The sequence below is a fragment of the Crocodylus siamensis genome, chromosome 9, assembly GCF_052110815.1.
Source record: "Crocodylus siamensis isolate JL-2025a chromosome 9, ASM5211081v1, whole genome shotgun sequence".
Taxonomy (NCBI): domain Eukaryota; kingdom Metazoa; phylum Chordata; order Crocodylia; family Crocodylidae; genus Crocodylus; species Crocodylus siamensis.
The window spans coordinates 16,248,225-16,263,745 of record NC_143403.1 but is presented as its reverse complement, the minus strand read 5'-3'; the positions used below and the strand labels follow the sequence as shown (position 1 = coordinate 16,263,745).

The window sequence follows — 15,521 nt, the reverse complement described above, 5'->3', positions numbered from 1 at the left end:
GACTGGGCACTTGTGTGCAGTACTTTTACTGCCTGATTGGTTAACAACCTGGTATCAAACCGGAGGACTGCCTGAATAAGTCACTTTTGAAATGAACAAAGTATGAATGTTCATAAAGTGCTAATTTCTTCATCCCATACCCCTTCAGACACCCCCACAAGCTCCACACCCCCCATACCACCCCACATCCCTTCACCACCCCCACAAACCCCACACCTGCTCACAAACCTGACATCATTCCATACCCCCCACACACCCCTTTACAACCCCCCCACACTTTCACAACCTCTCACCACACCCCCTTGCAAATCTCCTCCACACACACACCACCGTACAAAATGCCTGTATATATTTCTAAAGAAGGCTCAAATAGGCTAAGTACAGACAGTCAAAAAGCACAAGGCTGAATTGATTCAATCTTTGCAGGTTAGTATAAGCTGCAAAAATTGAACTGATAAGCAAATGAACAGACATTCCCCTTTGATTCTGGAAATGCAGCCACATGCTTGCAGTGGCTCAGGCCAAAAGCCAGGAGGCACTGGAGCATGCCTCCCTGCTTGACAAAAGCAGACATTTTGGACCAAGCCTAGTCTGTGGGGGCAGGAGGTAGCAGGGGAGGTGCAAAGCATCCTGGATGGGAGTCCATGAGTTGACTTGAATCTGGAAGGGATTTGAGACAGAAATTCAATAAATTGAGTTAACCTAAAAATCAGTTAAGTCTGATACTACTCCCATCCAGGTTTATCTTATACTAGTTTCAGTCCTTTTGAAAGTGGTTTACATGCAGTGAACTTCTGTTGTGTTACAGATCTGAACCAGTTTCTGATCACTTATATAGGTTTATGCGCAACTTCTGTCCCTACCCATAGTGTCATATTTAGTTTAACTTGTAAAAAAATAAATAAATAAAAGTAGGGCTTTCAAATGATTTAAAAGTTTGATTGTGATTAGTTGCATGATTAAAAAATTAGTCGCAATTAATCATAATTTTAAATTTCACAACTCAAAATTATGTGCAGAAAAAAAATCAAAATTATACAGAATTATGCAAGTACTTTGTATAGTTGGGGGGTGCATGTGGGGGTATGTGTGGGGGGGAAAAATCTGTGAAGGTTTGGGGAGTTTGGAGCCCAGGAAGAAGGGTCCCCACATGCCCTGGAAGGATGCAGGGTACTGAGAGTCAGGAGTGAGAGGCAGCAGCAAAGCTGGGGGTGCTGCAGCTTGGGAGTGAGGGGCAGGCACACACAGACACACGTACAGACACAGCGCCCAGCAGATAAGCCTGTTGAGGGAAGGGGCATGAGGGAGGTAAGGGGAGGGGACACAGATTGAGGCCCCAACAGTGAGAGAGCAAGTGGAGCAGTGACAGGACCTGGGGTGAATGGGGCCCCAGGGCAGATAGTGGGATGGAGCTGCAGGCAACTCGTACAGGGGCACAGCAGGACACAGCTCCCTGCCAATGTGTGCATCCCTGAGAAGGCATAGGGGGCACATGCCTCCTGGATGTGTGTGCAGGGTAGAGGCGGGCTGCCCACTAAAGGCTAGGGCTCTGCACCCTGCTACCTTTGCCCCAGGAGCCATGCACTGGTCATGCCATGGGTCCCCTGCCCACTCAGCTGTAGGAGGCACAACATGGCATTGCATGGCTCCTGGGGCAAAGGCAACAGGATGCAGAGCCCCATCCCCCCATCCCACAGTCGACAGCCCACCTCCATCCCATGCACTAATCTGGGGGGCACAGGCCTCCCCCAGGGGTGCACACAGCAGTGGGGATCCATACCCCTCCACACCCCTGGATGAGCTGCCCGTAGCTCTGTCCCATGACCCACCCCTGCCCGAGGGCCCCATTCACTCCAGTGCCTACCCCTGTCCCACTCCCTCCCTCACTGTGGGGGCTTGGATATGCCCCCCTGCCCCTTCCCTTCCACAGACTTACCTCTGGGGTGATGCTTTACACACTGCTGGGCTGTGTTCCTGGCCATATGTAGGCTACAGCTGCTCATCTGTATCTGTGTCCCCTCACCGCCACTGCAGACTCCTGAAGCCCACACCTGGGCTGCCCTGTGGCTCCTCTGCGCTGCCACTGCTGCCCTGCTGGGTGGCTCAGAGGTAGCAGTGATGGCAGCAGAACAGAGCCCAGGTGTGGGCTCTAAAGCCACATGCGCAATTAACGCATTCTATAAAATTAAAAAAATTAATGCAAGAACTGATTAACGCATTAATTTTGTACGTTAACTGCAATGAATTGACAGCCCTAAATAAAAGCAATTAATTTTGCATAAATTTTGGATTTTTCAGTGCATAATTCCCTGGGGCGTAACCATAGCATCTGGTACCAAACATTATTTGGTGTATGTTACATATTAGCAATTATTAACTTCAGTTGTATTCAGTTGTAAGTGTCTAATCTACAGCACAAATATGTTGTTACAATGCTTACTAGCCGTTTCATCTAGTTACCAAAAATTCCAAGAAAGTAGCATAACATCACATTTTGACTGGATTAGTAGCATATAACTGCAGTAATTTCACTGGATGGGTTTACTGTACTTAAGGATGGTATCTCTATGTAACTTTAAATCTGATGCAAAAAGTTGTTAGTGATGAGGTAAAGAGCTAAAAAGGAACCAAAATGTCTGTCATGTTTCAAGAAACATTCAAGAGATTAGCAATTTCCCCTCCATACATTTTCCATTTACATTGTACCCTGAGCTTTTGTTTTGACCATGTTGGCACCAATAATTGAAGACTCAATCCTTAGTTATTCTTCCCTCTACCTAATGGAATTTCTATGTTATATGTAATGGCAGGAAGTACAGCATACAAGTACAAAATATTCACTTGATAAAGAAATCCTCTTTATGAAACAGTCAGCAGTGAAGGTGCAAATTACTCATTATTAATTCCTTTTCTTTTATAAGATAAAAGCAGAACTGCTCTCCGAGTTACCTAAGGCCTTTACACTTTTGTTCATAGCAGAGTAAGGCCTGCTTCTTATAGGTACTGGGCTTAATAAACGAGTATACTTATTTTCCAAAAGTACCCAAGTGATAAGCCATCCTTTCTCCTATTGAATCCAGGAACTGAATGAATACTCTTGAAATCCACACCCTTAATCTTGGCATTACAACCCTGACAAAGGAAACATTAAAATATTTTAATCCAATTTTGTCTAAATATCAGACAAATCTTTTGGTAGATGACCAAGTACCCTTTTTGCCTGCATGTATTACCTTTAATTGTGACAAGCATGAAGTGCTCTCAATGAGATGAAATCTGGGGGTTTTTTCCTTTTAGAAATCATTAAATCTTATACTTTCAGTAAAAACCACTCTACTGCTTTATGTTGGTAGAAATAACTAGTTCACACTAGAATAAATATTTAAATATGTAAATTCTTTCCTATATATGTTGACAATATTCACTGCCAAAGTAAATCTTCTGTATCTGTGACAGGGGATGAGAAATGATTTAATGCAGCTGAATCTGTTATAAAAAAAAAATAATGAAACCCAAAGCTGAAGTATTAAGCAGAAGAATAATACTGGTGACTAAAGAGTGTGTTGACTATTGCTTGTAATGATGCTATTACATGAGAAAATTACTAAATGTATGTTGGCAATTATATACAAGAAACCAAATGTCTCCATATCAAACAAGCAAAATTGCCTAATTCACAGACATTGTTTTGTGAATTTCTTTTTAATGTCTGACTTTTTAGTACACCGCAAACACAATGCCTGCCTATGCTAAAGGGCTCTCATAGCAAACATTCTGAAGTTATAAGGAAAGGAACATTTGACCAAGAACTATGCTACCATAAAACCTATGTTAGAGAAGTAACAAGAAGTATCACACAACAAAGCACAAGTTATTCCATTCAGATAACTCGATCCCATTCCATTGGTCCCAATCTAGGGTAAATAATAAGAATTTTTACTTCCTGCCTGTTTTATTGTTCATCTTGAGAGTATTTTAATAATGAGCTTGTTTTTTACCTAGAGTGGTGGTAATTAAAGTGAAGTAATTGATAACTGAGTTACAGATAAACTCCAGCTCAGAAGCAAAACAATTTAGCAAAGGCCACAAAGAGTTGAGAGAGAGTCATGGTAATATGATTAGTACACGTGATTCTGCCATTCTCCAGTGTTTAGCTGCAACAGAAAGATTTACAGAGGACGGGGCTATTGACAGATAATGGCATTTCTTGTTTAGCTCCAGTGTCCATGCCAAAGGGTCTAGGGTGGTGCTATTCCACAGGCTGTACATACACAGGCTACCAACTACTGCCAGATTAGTGGGAATCGTCTTGTTGGTGCTTGTAGATTCATTACAGATCAGTGCCCCAGCAGATAGCACAGGGGGCAGTGACTTGTATCACTGGAGGTTTTTTTTAAAAAAAGGTTTATCATCATGTATAAACATTTTGAAACTTCCCTCTGGTGCTCATAGCATGCCAGTCTTTGCATAATACTTTTCTCCACAACAATGCATTAAATACTATGCATTGCAGTGGCCTTACTGACAAAAGGAATAGGCAAAACAAAGTAAAGAGTTTAGCAACATCTCTCACAATCTTGAGCATCAGAACTAGTTTTATTACAGGAGGAACCCCGATTCCACAGGTTTTAGAAGGACTTCAAAATTTTGCTTTACTTCCAACTAAATAGGAGTTACACATGTGTTTAAGTGACCTCAGACTTGCATCTCATCTAAAGCACTTTGAAAATGGCTGCATCCTACTTCCATTGAAGACCCTAAGAGTCCACTTGATTTTAACAAGAGCAAGATCAGACCTTTATTGCATTGGCACCTCTCGCACATCCACACTAATTCAAACCTCCTGCTAGCACATTGCTGATACAGAACTCAGACATATAAATACCTGCCCAAAAGGCAAAAACGTTACTAGATGAGCCACAGCAACAGCAAAGCCACCATAGCAGCTCTGAAATAAGTTCCAGGTATTCATCCATAGTGCTGATAAAATACACCAAAGACCCATCTGTTGGACTAGCAGCCATGGCTGAAAGAATCGAATGTGCAGGGATCTGGGTTTTCTGTTTCCCATGGAAAAAAACCACAGAAAAACAGATTTTCCCCTATAAAGCAGAAAAATGCAGTCTTCCACAAGGAATTGCTTGGGACTGAGGGAAGTGGGGGAGGGTGATTGGAGGCAGGGGACATCATGTGCTTGTGTGTGGCCAGCATACAGGCAGGGTGGTGGGATCAGTCCCAGCAGGTGGATACAGGTAGGTGAATGGGGGAGGATGGACAGCCAGGGCTTGGGGATGGAGGGGTGTGTGTGTGTGTGTGTGTGTGTGTGTGTGTGTGTGTGTGTGCGCGCACGCGCGCGCTGAGGGAGGATGTCCAGGCACTGGGGCTGTGGCAGAGCAAGGAGGCCTGAGGCAGTACTTGGTGCCACTGGTGAGCCCAGCTCTGCACTGTTGCCAGTGGGGGAAAGGGACAAGGGAGTCCTTTGGGGGTGGCGGGGAGCTTTGTGGCCAGGCCAGTAATGCCAGGGGCCAGTGCCCATACTCTCAGGGAGATGCTGCCTGTGGGGGCCATGACCAAGCTACCTGGCACAGCACAGAAGCCCCAATGCAGGGTGGTAGGGGGTGCCACATGCATTCCCTCCTCCTTCCTGCAGCCTGTTTTGGGGCCAGGCTCACTCCACCACCACCTGCATGAGCCAGAGTTGCTGCAGCTACAGGCACTACTCTCCAGCCTAGGTGGGACAGAGACCACCTGGAGCCCCTTGCCCTCCTCCTGCTGCCCGCAGTATGACCTGGGGCCAGAGACATGTTTGGCTTCATGCTGATGCTGTGGAGCACAGTCCTCGTCCTCCCCACCCTGCCACAGCTCCAGCCCCAGCAAGTGGTACAGCGCAGTGTGGTGCCCCAGCCACTGCCTGTGCTTCTGCATTAGGTGCATTGCATGCACCACATGCTAGAGGCTGTCCCTGCACACCACCATCCTATGAGTCTGCATGGGACTGGGCAGGGTAGGAGGGGACAGCTGAGGCCCCCTGGCAAGGCTAGGGGAGCAGAGGGCTGCAGGTCAGGAGTGAGGGGCACAGGCAGAGACTTTGGGTCAGGAGCAGAGGGCACCAGAGGAGAGGGGAGGGGAACTGTGGGTTGGGAGTGCAGGGCACCAGCAGGGCTAGGGGGCTGCCGGTTAAGAGCGAGGGGCACTGAAATGGGCAGAGGCAGGGCACTGGCATATCAGGGCTGCTCAGTGCCACAAAGCAGCTGAGAGGACAGCCACATCTCAACCTGCATCCTGGTGGATGAGGGGGGCAGAGGTAGCTCTGATTTTCCACAGTAAACAAAACTACAAATCAAACGCCAAAATATATAGGTCTTTAGAATTTATGTTATTATAATGATTGAGGCACTGGTAGGTTTCCCAATTGCTTTAAAATTGTAAATAAAAATCAATAAAACTATGCTCAACTAATACCCAGATATAGATAGCGGCATTTCATTTTAATCACAGGAAAATGCAGACTTTGTGGGTTTAAATCAGAGAATTTAGGATTTTTTAATTTTTTTTTAAAATCAGACAAAAGCCAAGATCCCTGCTCAGGTGCATAAAAGATTCTGTAAAGTTTTTCGTTTGGTTCTCCAAAAATATGCTCAGTATTAGTAAAAGCCTTATTAGCATCATGAAAAGTAATCTTAAAGGACTGAGCTGCTCTTCACCTTGCAATAAAGGTAACAAAGCTAAAGATAAAGCAGTACATTGACCTGTAGTTGTCTTTGCCATAAGGCCATGGTTTGGTAAGCCCCATTAATTAAATGACACCATGTCAGGCAGCACTGACAGTGATGAGGTGCAACATCCTATACCCAGAGGTGCACCCAAAAATCTCTGCTAACTGTCTATACAAAAAACATTTTCAACAGCCCACACTTTATTGTGAACTTAATCCCCACCACACTCAGTAACAATAAAGGACAGCAAAATATTGTTACTGCAGTCTTAAAAGGGAATCATGTCTGCATCATTCTTTTTTCAGCTGAACCACTCTTTAAAAGTTAATAAGTAGCATAATCTTCAACCTTTTATAGTCCTTTCCACACTCAAAACACTCCACAAATATTACCTCACTCATACATAGCACATATGGATTTGCAGGTTTGAGTTTGTTTGTTTTTTTTTTTCTTTAAATGAAGGGTAACATTGCATGCAGACTTTTTAGCATCCAGAACTAATATACTATTCGAAGTTGGCACAAGTAAAAGCAATTTCATTTCATTTAAATATAGAAAGTGCCAAATTTTAATCCAGTGAGTAGAATGCTGGCCTGGGACTTAGAAATTTAGTAATTCCTGATTCTACCCACCAGCCTGATGGGTTACTGTGGCAAACCACTTTCCCCCCCCCCCGCCTCACTTTTGCTGCTGTGAAATGGGAATAAATGATACTCACTTTCTTTTGAAAACTCTTCAAGCTCTACAGAGAGAAAGGGGTATAGGAAAACTAGATGTTGCTATACACTGACATAAATTAATTGTTGGTCTGTTTATTATCATTGTTCCCAGAACAATGTGCTAGTTAGTGGAAAAATCCTTGTTGATGTCAGTGGTGCAAAATTAGCCTATCATACACATCTTTGCTAAATAATGATTGTAACTTTTTTCTTTGTTTAGGAATAAAATATAACATGGGACTCCAACAACCCAAAAAAGTAAGTTCTTCAGAAATATGCAAGTAAAATGGAACAAGACATATATGGAATACAGATTGGGGATAAGGGGTAGGTGGCACAGAGAAAACTATTAGATTGGAAGTTGAAATATCAAACAGGAAAGATTCATCAAAGCTTTCCCCTGGAGTGCAAATTTTCTTATTAAAATATGAATTTGATAAGCCATGAAAATTTAGTTTTATGGTTGTTTGCTAGATTGGATATTGCTAAGAGATACAGTAAACTTGAAAAATATTTGCATATTTACATTTCGCATGAAATTGTATTGATGAAAGGACTCAGTTGAAACATTCAGAAAAATATTGATGAAATTGCTCCATCTAGTGGCCACGAGATCATTCACAGCAGCAATGACAGTATATCACAGCTACTATTACTACTTTAAAGTTTAAGGGATGAGTGCAAAGTATTTGAAAGAATGCTTGTGTGGATGCCAGCTGTTTATCCAAATGGCATTCCCTGGTGAACTCAGCGTGATGTAATTTATTTCACTCAATCTCTGCAGCTTCAGCATGACCTTCCAAATTAAATGAGTAGGAATTTCATTCACACTTGACATTCAAATCATAGTATTTGCTAATCGTGAAAAGCTAACTGTTGTTTCATCATCTTCATCGATGTGCTGAATTTTAGGGAGTCACCCTGGTGTGGGCTGAGCTTGAAATTTCAAATATACCATTAAAAAAAAAAAAAAAATCAGACCAATTTCCAGTCACTCAAAGGGCAAAATTTATTCAGCACAACAGCTGGCCGTTTATATATACTCAGACTGAAATATATAGGTGATGACAGGAAGCCACTTTTGAACCATAGAACAGAACAGAATCATCACTCCCCTTTCCATGTAATGCATATAGGATTATCAGAACGAGTTGATTTCTAAGACCACACTTCACAAAATAACCATAATACTGAGCCAGAAAAAAAGATCTTAAATTCCAGAAGAAATATAACCTTTTATGACAAGTTAAAAGGAGGATGCAAACTGTCATGGTTTGGGGACCTAGGAGTGGCCATGATCTCCCTAACACCCCCTACCGTGCCAAGTAGACGATCCAGCACCCTCATTCTCGCCTGCCACGTCTTTGATGTTGTCTAATTTTATAAGGGAGGCTGCCTTTTGTCCCCCTGGACACGATGCTGTGTTTATCCTGTCCCCTGTTCTGTATGGGGTGACTGTATGGGCTATGCGTGCCTCCAACCTCCCCTGTAGCACGCCCCAGGCCTCACAGATGTACCGGACGGTGACTGGTCAGTTTCCTTTCTGCGCCCTGACTGGCGCCCCTGGGGCTTGTCACGCAACCGGCGCCCCTCACTGGTGCCTTGACTGGTGCCCCTCTACTCACTAGCCCTCTCGGGCCTGCTCAACATGCTTGCCTCTTCCTGGAGCTTTTCCAATAAGCTCACCCCTTTCCTGGGGCTTTCCCAATATGCTCGCCGACCCTGGGGCCTTGCTTGTGCTTCTCGCGCTCCCCGCCCGCACTGGGGCCTAGCTCCCGCGCTCCCCGCCCGCACTGGGGCCTAGCTCCCGCGCTCCCCACGGTCAGGGCTCAGGTGGCCGTAGCCGTGCCTGGCCCCCTGACCCTTCTTAGGGGTCTTACGCCCTGCTCGGGCTTTACTCCTGATGCTGCGCCGCTGGGCTGGGGTCGGGACACCCCACTAGCTCCTCCCGATGTCGCCCATACTGGGCTGGGGTCAGGACACCCCAAAACACAGTGCCACTCTCCAGCGCACAAACTGCTGTGCCCTCTTTGGCCCCAACTTACTGTGCCCTCCCAGGGCAGCAGGAACCTCCCACGCTACTGGGGAGCTCCCCTGAGGCCTCCTCCAACCCCTACAGCCTCACCCAGTCCTCCGGTATTACACAAACAACCAAAGAGAAACATAAAGCCATGCGCCAACTGGCTATAACACAAGACAAGCCTCCTGGCTATAGTACAAACGCCACGCCACGCTGGCTCTTCATCATACGTCCTTTAGGGTTCTCTCTACCCCGTACCATCATGCAGCCGCTCAGGCGGCTCGGCTCGGCTTGGCTCGGCTCTGCAGCAGAGCTCCTGCTCCTCAGGCTGCCAGAAGGGAACCCCCTCTGGCCTCAGCCTGGTTGCTTATAAAGGCCAGGCCCTGCCCCCTTCAGGTCAGCTGACCACAATCGGTTGCCCCGGCAACCCTCACCTGTGCTTCCCTTATTACTATTACCAGTAGCGAGCACCCTAGTGCTCTGCTACGCAAACATAAAGAACATTTTCCTTTTTGTCTGAATCTTAGCATTCAGTATACAGAGAGATGAAAAGACAACAGCCTATGGGTTTCACCTCAACCCCATTTGACCAGTTTGTACTATAGCCTACAATACATGTAAGATTACTTCCACTGGAATTTGAACAATAGCAATCCATTTTAAAAGGTCATTTGGCAAGCAACACAGTTTGTATTTTGGCACAATATGGCTTTTTATGATGAATATTGATTTAGTGGTTTTTTCCCAGGAATTAAAAGAAAGAAAAGTCACTCCTTTTTGACAGAAGAATTTATCAAAATATGGAGAATCAGAAATGCAATTGCTCATGGGGTAATAATTTGAGCTGCAGCTTCCTCCCCACAGGTGGGGGCGGTGGGAAGGTTTGCTCTTATTCTTAGCCAAAATAATCTGAAGTCTGTTGAGTAATCCCACTGGGCAACAAAGGGACCAGTCTAACTCAGTGAAGTCAATTAAAGTAATTGCCAATGCCTTCAGTGGGACTTGGACGAAGTCCAAACTGCATAGCCCTCTCCCATCTCTCAGCTGAGGAGGAAGAGTTACTTACAGCCTCTCAAAACCTATGTACCATGAAAAAAGACACTGGTATTTCAAATGTAATACAGAAGCCAGTGTTTTCAAATTTAAGCCAGCTTTAAACATCCTTAAGGAGTAAGAAAAGGGCAAAAACGCAGTTTGCTCTTTGCATCTCAGCTCACCTCTAAATGCTAACACAGTATAGACAACAATAGTTGCTTGGTAAATACCAGTACACAGTTGATGACTGGTATACATACCAGTATTCATGGAATTTGCCGAAGTCTCTCCCATTCCTCCTCCTGTCTGAACTATAACATCTTTGTAAAATAGAACACTAATAATAAAACAATAAAACATTTTTTTAAATAAAGCAAGAGATAAATAATACTTTGCTGTGATGATAATGGAGGCACTAATTCACTCATATAACCCTCTCACAGACCGTGAAAGTAACTGGAATAGCAGGAAAAGAACTCAAATGTTCAAGTGTCACAACCCGTGTTAAATCCACTGCATCATGGTGCCTGTGGTTATTTTCCATCTTTTTTCTTCTAATATTAGAACAGTTTTGATCCATACATGCTTTAGTTAGTTATAGGCATATTCGAGACTGCCATACATTTGGCACATCCCACCATTAGGTCCAGCTACCAGCCTAACCTTCACTGGTTTGTGCCTCTTCTTTGGTCGCTCTCTTCATGTTGCAACTGTCTCATTCTTTTTCTTTTTTTTTTAACTGCTTATGCCCCAAACCTATTCTTGCAGAAGTTGGTAGTATAAGTCTACCATTGATTTCAATCAGCTTTGGATTGGGGCCACAGTAAGAAGCTATGAAATATATATATATATATTTTTTTTTAATAAAAGATTGTAATATACTCCAATGACCAAAGAAGTCAAAGTGATGAAAATGTTAATCTGAGCTAGATATGGGACTCTCCATCTTCTTGACTTTCCTAGCAGGTATGAACTCATTTTAAAGGTGGCATATTTTTTCAAGTCTGCATTAATAGCCCATAATAAAAAGTAGTATCTTATACTGAATAATAATTGCTTGCTAGAACTGTTATCCGCCTGGGCTGTCCTTTTCTGGCTGATCTCAACACTGGCCATCCTATAAGCTAAGTACATATTTTTAAAGACAGCAACCCAAGTGAAATGCTACAGTTTGCCACACAACTCTGCAAAAGGAAAAGGTGCATAGCATGCCACTGTGAGAGCTGAAATCACATTCTACAGAGAGATGACTCCTTTTATAAGGACTAGAGCAAGGTGCGCCTGTTAGTAAATGAAAAATGGCGCTGGGGGCAAAATGAACCCCCTGTGTGTGTAGCCTGCCCTATATAAATCCTCAAAACAGGGATGACAATTTCAGCAGTGTACTGAAGCCAACTTCACCCCTATAAATATAGGAATATTGTCAGATGTGTTAAGAGGAAGGAATTGGTATACCAAGGCTGAAAAGACGGGTGGGGCATTAACATACCTATCACTCTACTACTATTATTTTTTTTTTAGTCATGCAAAGAGTTCCTGCTGTGGTAGTAACCTGGGAGTGTCACACTTGTGTCTTCTGTAAGCCAAGTCCATAATAGCCATGACGGGCTCCATGCATTCCTTCCAGCAAGCATACTATATGCCTTGCATGCTTCTCTTAGTCCCCCTGCAAATCTAGCAGTTCTTTCCAGCATCATGTCAGAGACCCCTGTGCCTCTTTAATAGCCATAACACCCATGACAGTTCCCTATTTGCATCCTGATGCAAAGGCTCTATGCAGGTTACCATCCCCAAGTGACTCTGCCCCCAGTTACTTCTCCCCTCATACCAAAGTCTTCATATTCCCCCTTTCCCATCTTCATTGCCTTCCTCTGGGTCCTGACCCAGCCTAAATCCCAGACTTTACTCATCTCCACTTTCCCCAGAGCCCTGCCTCTCCTTCCCTATCTCTGGGGTTCCCTCAGCACCATCATTTTCCTCCTGCCTTCTCTCGCAGCTGTCTTATTTGCCAACCAATTCCACTCACTTCTGCATCTCTAGATCTCTGCTTACATCCTCATAGCCAAGTCCACCTCCCTCCCCACCCAACTTACCCCTTACAGGGCTCTGCTTCCTCCACCAACACTGTCCCATCCCTCAAAACCCTGTTGTTTCCTCCACCCCAATTTGTGCACCCTCCACAATCCACTTTCATCCCTACAAAATCTCCCTGGAAGGCACTCATTTCTTTTAGATGGACAGACAATCTTCCCATATTTAAACTGGGGTGCATAGGTGGCCACAGAGCATCAAGGATATTGTTTTTCCTACACTACAAGGCAGTCAAGGAGCCCCAAAAAGTCATCAAAATGCCCTGAAGTTACCACTTGCCAGTGAGTATTAGAGTTATTCGTGCTCAAGACATAAACATCAAAGATGAACCCATGTCAAAAATCTGGATAGAGTCACCTCCAAACCATGGGGAAATTCACATCTAGATCTGGATTTGCTAGCTCAAGCTCATCTCTAGCTCCTGAATAAACAAAAGCTAAGATAGAAAGAAAAGGATAGGAAAAAGTCATTATGCTAGTGCAGGCACTGTGTATATGAAATGCTGCAATGCACTTCATTTCATAATTTAGCTGAATGGAGAATGGTATGAATAGATCTACCATTAAACTGTACAAGCTGTCAATAGTGATAAATACACTCTCATTTGGTAATTTCTTGGGTCTTTTCTTCTATCAGGACTGCACTTCCAGCAACAATCAGGATGGAAGAATAAGAAAAAGCACTGCAGATGAATTGTCAGTGGTAAAACAGAGGGGTTCATTATATCCACCTGAAAACGCACCAACTATGCTTCAAAGTGGAGACAGAAGGCAAAACAACATCATGTTTCTGGTGAAAGACCATCAGAAAAAAGGTGCAGAAACTAATTCTATCAGGATCCATAAACGGAGGAGGAGATTTGTAATTAAAAAGAGTCCTATTCTGATTGCCATGAACAGTTCCACTCTCAACCTGCCTACACTTAAGTCTGAGGACAGAAACAATGACAAGTGGAAAAGTCTCTATCAGATTCAAAAAGAGAGGAAAAGAATAATGGGAGAAACTTGCTCCAAATATAAGAGTAACAACCGAAGGATAATCACTCCCTATCACGTTTCTAGAATATTTGTAGAAGACAAATACAGAATTTTATACTGCGAAGTTCCAAAAGCTGGCTGTTCTAACTGGAAGCGGGTGCTCATGGTTCTCAATGGTCTGGCTTCCTCCACTAAAGATATACAGCACAATACAGTACACTATGGAAATTACTTAAAAAGGCTGGATGGGTTTGATCGCAAAGGAATTTATCACAGGCTTAACACCTATACTAAGATGCTTTTTATTCGTGAACCTTTTGAAAAGCTGGTATCCGCATTTCGGGACAAGTTTGAACATCCAAACAATTACTACCACCCTGTTTTCGGGAAAGCCATCATTTCTAGATATCGTGTCAACGCCACCAAAGAAGCATTAAGAACAGGTTCTGGAGTCAAATTTAAAGAGTTCATTCAATATCTACTTGATGTACACAGACCAGTGGGCATGGACATTCATTGGGATCATGTCAACAGGCTTTGCAGCCCATGCTTAATAGACTATGACTTTGTAGGGAAATTTGAAAGCATGGAAGAAGATGCAAACTTTTTCCTGCATTTAATTGGTGCTCCACAGAATTTGACTTTCCCTAAATTTAAAGACAGACATTCTAATGAAGAACGAACTACCACTAAAATTACACAGCAGTACTTTGCACAGCTTTCCCCTTCTCAAAGACAACGCAGTTATGATTTTTATTATATGGATTACTTAATGTTCAACTACTCAAAGCCTTTTGAAGATTTATATTAATTTAAGAGTAAAAACAGATACTTGTAGGATTATATTTATCAATTACATAACATGTCCGGGCCTTGGTTCATTGATATACTCTAGAAGCTCATCCCTTTTCTATATTTTCAAAAAATAATCACTTAATTCACTTAACACAGTAAAGTCTAAAGCTTTTCATATATTGAAATAAAAAAAAAAAAAATCTCATTTTGGCAAATTCACGATAGAGGAAAAAATGTTGACTCTTCCTCTATTAAAGGGAAAAAGGAAAGTATAAAGTATGTGCGATTCCATGTGGCTTCTACTAGATGTTACTCTCTGTTTAGTAAAGGGTCAATTGAAGAGCATTTCTGCAGCATTAAAAAAGAAATATAGAGCATATACCTAGAGCATAAAGTGATGCTTACTTCTGCACCTGAACTGTCTCCTCTTTTAAATCATAATTTTTTATGATTTCTCAATATTAAATATTTATACATCAGGGCTACTAAATAAAGTACATGATTTTGCACTGTGGTGGTATTGGCTCATGTTTGCATTGGGCAGGGGCAAGATGCAGAATAAAGAAGTAGAGAAAGCGGTATGGTGATAGTTCTTTACAATTTCCATAACAGAGAAAATAGTTTTATAATCAGATTTATAATTCTTTGTAATCCTCAAAGCGTGCAGCCATTCACCAGATAGGATTCATACATTTGAAGATAAACAAAGATTTATTTACTCTGTGATTTCTGAGTTAATCAGAACTAAAGAAAATGTATTACAGTATAATGTTCAAACATGTACCCATGAAAACAAGTAATGCTTAATGACCATTTGAGTGCAGTATTAAACCAGATGTTGCTATTCAGAGTAAGGGTGTCTCCTTCCCTTCCACATTTCCCTTATGGCACATTCATCTTCAGGAAGATAAAATGCAAGAGAACATTTACATCTTTATGCAGGTTATTAAGATTCTTTTAATCCTTTGCATTAACATAAATCTTTAGTTTAATCTATGCAGTCACCAAGAATATGAAATGTTTCCTTTAAAGTAGAAAGTAACAGCAAATAAAAAAGAACTAACTTGATTGGCAGAAAGTTTTATTTCTACAAACAACTGGGTTATTATTTTGGTTACAATTAGATCCAAATTCCCAACAAAAAAGAAAATGTGTGTTTACATTTCAG

The 15,521-nt window shown here is 42.7% G+C and overlaps 1 protein-coding gene across 1 annotated transcript in view; it reads left to right on the top strand.

Moving 5' to 3' along the window:
• CHST8 (carbohydrate sulfotransferase 8) overlaps positions 1-14,924 on the top strand; it is a 289,240-nt gene extending 274,316 nt beyond the window's left edge. Inside the window, exons 3-4 of the mRNA XM_090062722.1 lie at positions 7,656-7,693; positions 13,218-14,924. Of these exons, the coding sequence (XP_089918848.1) occupies positions 7,656-7,693; positions 13,218-14,369 (1,190 nt within the window). The 3' untranslated portion in view covers positions 14,370-14,924. The remainder of the gene's footprint in view (positions 1-7,655; positions 7,694-13,217) is intronic.
• The last annotated feature ends 597 nt before the right edge of the window (positions 14,925-15,521 follow it).